General features: G+C 32.4%; 1 protein-coding gene across 1 annotated transcript; it reads right to left on the bottom strand.

Annotated features, from left to right (window-relative positions):
* Window positions 1–377: 377 nt before the first annotated feature.
* On the bottom strand, window positions 378–2060 carry LOC132732726 (uncharacterized). Its single transcript, XM_060719207.1, has one exon. The coding sequence runs from the start codon at window positions 2058–2060 to the stop codon at window positions 378–380; it is 1683 nt and encodes a 560-aa protein (XP_060575190.1).
* Window positions 2061–6000: the final 3940 nt, after the last annotated feature.

The raw sequence follows: 6000 nt of genomic DNA, 5'->3' as shown, positions 1-6000 counted from the left end.
CATTAAATGCCGTTTTATTGTTAAAATAACATTTCTACAACATTAAAATTTTTGGCCGCCAGCACGCCAAATTCCCGCCGCCAGGCCGCTGGGCCGCAAACTTCACGCCGCCAGGCCGCTAACTTCATGCCGCCAGGCCGCTGGGCCGCCAACTTCACACATCTGTTTTTTGTTAGGTTTTGTTGTTTATTTTTATATATTTATTTGTGTGTTTTTGTTTGTTTTTTTTTAAAGTTTTTTTATAAACATTTTTTATTTGTTTGCGGAAGGTAGGGTATCACGATAATTTGTTTTTTTCAATTGTTTTGGTTTGCAATTAACCAATCAGCCAAAATGGCACCACAGAGCATTTTTTTCAGGATTTCGCATGTCTATTGTTAGGCAACAGTGTACACCTTTATTTTCCCTCCTGTTTTTCCAATGTAAAGTCTAAACGTTCTATCGCAAAAAGCAATACTTCGAGAATACGAGTTGAAGTCATATCCTTCCAGTTCTTCTAATTCGTTCGAATGAACTGTATTCTTGCTTATATCAATGTTGGATGTAACATAAACTGAGCGTTCATCACATAGGTATGCAGTACCGGTCTTGTCGGTTGCGATGCCTTGCACATTACGATATCGATTTGATATTTCACATACAACTTTAAGCTTGTCTTTGAATTCTAGTATTGAAAGTTGTCTTGCCTCTTTAGAAATGTATGCCAGTGTTGTATTTGGAATTACTGAAACCTTGTTCAGATTGTTAACGTTTAAGTCGACTTTCCGGTCAACAATTCCATCGAGGTGTAATATTTCGACTGTTCCTGGATTTGAATATGTAACGATAAGCTTTCTTTCATTTCGAATAAAATCTATACCATTGCATGCTCCAGAGACAGTGATGGATTTTTCAGACGTAACTGCATCAGCCTTTGGTAATGCAAGTGAAAGAAACTGAATCATTTTTTCTTCTGGAAGAGTAACAGCTAATTTGTCATCTGGTATCACTGTTATGTCATAAGGCGCTGAAGTAAGTAATACTTTTGACGTTATTTTGTCATTGTTTATGTCTATTATTTTCAAATTCTTGTTTTCCTTATCAACGATGGCAAGAAGTGATTCTGATATAACGCATAGCCCGGTTACCTCACATTTCTTCGAGTCATCGGTAGACATTCCATTGAGATATCTTATAAAATGAATTGTTTTTGATTTATTTTCGTTGAAAGAAAAGTTTCCAAAAGTATACGGTTGTGAAGTAAGTTTTTTGACTTCATTATCTGGTGTAAACGAGTATCTTTTTATTTTACTGTCCATTCTGATTTTATTTAGATCAACGTGGTCAGCTCTTATTTTGCTTTGTGCCCTTTTCATGGATATGAATTCATCCATTGTTCTGTTCCTTGATATCTTAGGTTGAACATAGGATTCGATAGTGTTTGCATCAAAATACATTGCCTCACATGTATTTTTATAAGACATGATTTTTCTTTCATCTTCATCTCTGATTGTTTTCAATTTCTTGTCAAGTTCGCTTTCGATCTTGTCAATGTGTTCCCTTACTTGCTGTCGAATAGATGACATCTCATGCCTAGCTTTGTCATGATTCATCGTAATTGCCTTAAGGCTTGACTGAACGACATATTGTGTGATGTTTATGTCATTTCTCAACAGTTCTGTGTTTCCTTGCAGCTTTTCAAATTCCTTATTTATATCTATTTCGGGCAAAATGTCATTGATACTCTTAACACTTTCACATTTTTCATGACTCGATCCTTTACATGAAGAGCAGCAGACCTCTTCATGTGCTTCGCAGTAATACTCAACAAGCTGCTCAGCATGGATTGGACAGGTATCGGGCTTGCACTCTTTCTTTTTTGGCATGTTGTCTTTCCCTTTTAGCACATGGTGTCTTGTTATAGAAGGACGGCAATGCACTTTATAGCAATCCTTGCACAAATATTCCTCGCAATCGACACAGTATCCTTCCACAGACAGACATTGTCCGTCGCTTTTACATGGATCACAAAATAGCTCTGCATGTTCAGTACATAGTCCAGCTTCATCATTTTTATTCATATTTTTATTTTGAAGATAAAACGTATAACTGGATGTCCTCCTTTATATCTTTACTACTATAACATCCAACTACTTGTAATGGATGTGAATGTTTCGATTTTTTTGTCAAATTCAAATCTTTCTTTTCATATATGGAGTAATTTTATATATCGTATATTTTTATACAACACAAAATACGACGCTATATTACATTATTAATCGACCAATGTCCCTGTTTAAGATAATTGGCAAGGCAACCGCATGTATATTCGTTAAATTGAACTTCGTTTTATCAGCTATCATATCCAAAGTATGTTATATGATATGTTATCTGTATTGTCAATGCAGATTTGTAACGTTTAGAATTACATAATTTTTTATAATGGAAATAGGGACATGGATGCATGATTTCATTATGTTATACAGTGTCCATAATTTCACCATGATTTCATTATGTTATACAGTGTCCATTATTTCACCAGAAACCGTACTAGTTTTGGTGTTTTAAGTGGATATGTTTATCTCTATTCTATTGTCACTTTTATTTTGTTTATGTCGTCCTTAAAATCATTGACATTGTTGTGTTTGTGGTGTTAAACGTTCTATTTTTGATATTTTTCTTGTTGGGTTGTTTCAGTATTTTCTATTTGAATACTTTTATAAAAACCTTATTTTGTAGGTATAAAATTAAAAAATGTTCATAAAAATAATTTACTGAAATCAGCATTATGATTGTTTGGTATGTAGTTTTATTATAACTCAATATATATGATTTAATGTAAAACCACCATAGGCCTATTATGTGTTCTTGCCTTCGAGGGATCTCCTCTTTTCCAGTTTTTTTCTAATAACCATGTATGCAAAGAGGAATGTTAAATGTCGATGATGATTCTGGACAAAAATGCGTTCATTAATGTATTTAAGTGGTTTTAAAGGATAATTATATAGAAACCAGCCAGCATTATTAAGTGTTGAGAATTGAGTACCGCTCAAGCCGGTGCTAGAGGGCGTAAGGGATGTTGCAGTAATTCGTTTTCCTTCATGTACAGACTCAATCAAACCGTGTCTGCAATTTTCATATAATTTAGTTGTGATTAATGCTTCCGAGGTATCATTTTGTTTCCAGATTTTTCTTATATTCCTACTGATTTAAAAGTATTCAGAATTGAAGTTTTCGTTCTTCGAAATATAAAGTTCCAATCCGAACAAAATGAAGAAAAGAATCAAAAATGACAAAAGAATAATAGACTAAATTAATAAGTAAATAAATAAAAAGTTTCCTTAATTGTCCGAATTTCTAAGATGGCACTTCCGGCCTAATTTGGTAAGTATGTCATAATAGATGGAGATAGGCTTCTTCATTCACAAAATTGTCTTATTTTAAAATTTTATTTTCTTCTGCTTAGCCAGTGTAATTTTGGTAAATTAGGTAATTTGGTTAGTATAATACGATACAATAAAATAGTCTTTATTTTGTAAAGATTGTCTTTATAACAGCAGTACTGTTTAGAATGTTTTAACCAATTAACTCAAAAGAATACATTTGACTCCATATATAACGAACTCGTTTATAACGCATTGTCGTTAAGAGCGAACTTAATCTGACATACCCGGTCGATTCCTTCTTTATTTTGTATTAAATCACATTTCACAAATCACAAATCACGCTTAATACGCACTCGCTTAAAACGAATTTTCGGCTATAGCGAACCATTTTTTGGAGCCCTAAACGACGAAAAACATGTAAATTTTCTCGGTTAATAAAACCTGTTCTAATGAAAATATCAGGATGCGCTCGATTAAGAGCAGTACATAAATACCGCTATCTTTGTCTGTTTCATTTTACGCGTTTTCCCCAACAGTATTGCAGTCATATAGGCGGGTAGGCAGGAACCATCGTACCTAAAGAGTTGAATGAATGAGTGAGTGAATGAATGAATGAATGAATTAATTAATAAATGAACGAACGAACGAATGATGCAATATACGTATATGTTTAAACAAATTGTTGAGTGTCTGTCGAGTTGAATTATCCTAAAAATTACATATTATACATTCATTTTTCTACCTATACATGTCCTGCTGTTGTTGTTTTTTATTTCAGAGGGCCGCATTGGAAATAAGATATATATTATTGTTATTGTATGTTCTTAATGTGTAATCTTTTTCAAATAAAGATATTATTATTATTATTATTATTATTATACACCAGTACTGGACTACCTTCCACCGTGCTAAACTACCAAACCAAGGGATCTAACCCACGCCAGAGAGGTAACTGGAGATTAGAAGTCATCGTCTCTAACCCCTCGGCCACGGAGGCGGTATACCGCTATCTGATAATCATTCAACAGGCTTCAGGGAATAAAGATTTTGATAAAATGCTTCCACAGCATAATTTCCTACTTGTTACAGAAAATTTGTATTTCGCACCCTCAAATGATAAACTGCAGTAAATACGCTATAATTACCAAATAATCGATTTTTTGTTTGCAATATTAACCAAACAATAATAAACAAATAGCAGAAGAAACGGTAAACACTTTAAAGACAAGTACTACATTTCTAAATACATGTACCATGTACATAATAAATTGTTCAATAAAATGCCCCGCATTAAATAACCGATACCGTAAAATACCGGTTACATTGGTAAGCAGTGACAGCTACGGCTTTTTCACGCAAATTTGGCCACCTAAATAAGTCAGAAAGTTGTAGCTTCTTCGTTTTTAGCGAACTTCAGATATAACGAACGATATATTTAAATGTCCGATTGAGTTCGTTATAAGCGGAGTCGCATATATTGGTGAAATATACAAACATTTGCATTTATGGGATCAAGATTATTTTATCATTCATTGCCTCATTTATTATAAAAAATTCCTTTTTTAAAAATGAATTAAGTACTTTTTTTGTTAATAAACTATTAACTTTGGAAAGAACAACCATAAAAAGACATTAAAATAACAATAGTTTTCAATCTAATATATGCAGTTTTCGTATTATCAGTATATAAAAAATGACATTTTTTGGTTAAATTTCACCCCAAAATTTATCTTCATTTCATATTTATTAGCACATAACATTTGAGCGTACAATATGACAATAACCAAGATGTGTAAGTTGAAATAATACTTTAAAAGAAAGTCCATCTTTTCCTTCTCCTTTAATTGGAGACAACCAAGGCAAGTCGGGCATTGTCCTTTGTTCATGGGTAATTTCCCTGATCCTGAACTTGAAATTGATTGAAAGGCTTCTGTCGTCGATGTTATCCGTATACGAATGTAAGAATATACATATATGTATAAAGTTGTTATTGAGTTTTTCGTTTTGTTTTTAAAAATGAACTTATATTTTTATTACATTTTTATTTTTAAGTATTAAAGAAAATTAATCCACAAAAATTGAAGACAATATTTTACTTTTATTTGCATTTTAATTTTTTACGAACATCAGCATGAATCTAAAACTATAACCTTTTGCACTCAGTATTATACTAGAATGCTAGTTAGTTGCAACAACGTGTGTTATGCGGAAAAGGAAGCGTAGAAGTTATTCTTACTGTACTTTAATTATGTTTCTTTATAATTTCTATTCATTCTTCTTTTTTCAAGGCTAAAGATGGTTGAAAAAAAAGTAATAAACGACTTGCATTTCTTTGTTTTTTTTATTATGTAACTAAAAAGACATTTTGGTACATTGAATTATAATTTTCAAATATATAGCTACTGATTTAAGTGCGAAACATTAAAGAGTCTAAGCAAAAAAGTGTTCCAGTTCCATGTGTTTCGAGTGGCTACTCGTTCCCTTATTTCAAATTTGAATAGTCGGAGACAATTTACTTTCCTAACAAAACACTCTCAGATATCAGATTGACGCACTTACTCAATCAAAATTAGCATAACAGGAATAAAGGACGTTTTCAGATCACTGTCGTATACAAACATTTCCATATGTATTA

This window comes from Ruditapes philippinarum, unplaced genomic scaffold, assembly GCF_026571515.1.
Source record: "Ruditapes philippinarum isolate M1 unplaced genomic scaffold, ASM2657151v2 ctg589_1_1_1_1, whole genome shotgun sequence".
NCBI classification, from domain to species: domain Eukaryota; kingdom Metazoa; phylum Mollusca; class Bivalvia; order Venerida; family Veneridae; genus Ruditapes; species Ruditapes philippinarum.
This window is presented reverse-complemented; position numbering and strand designations above follow the sequence as displayed.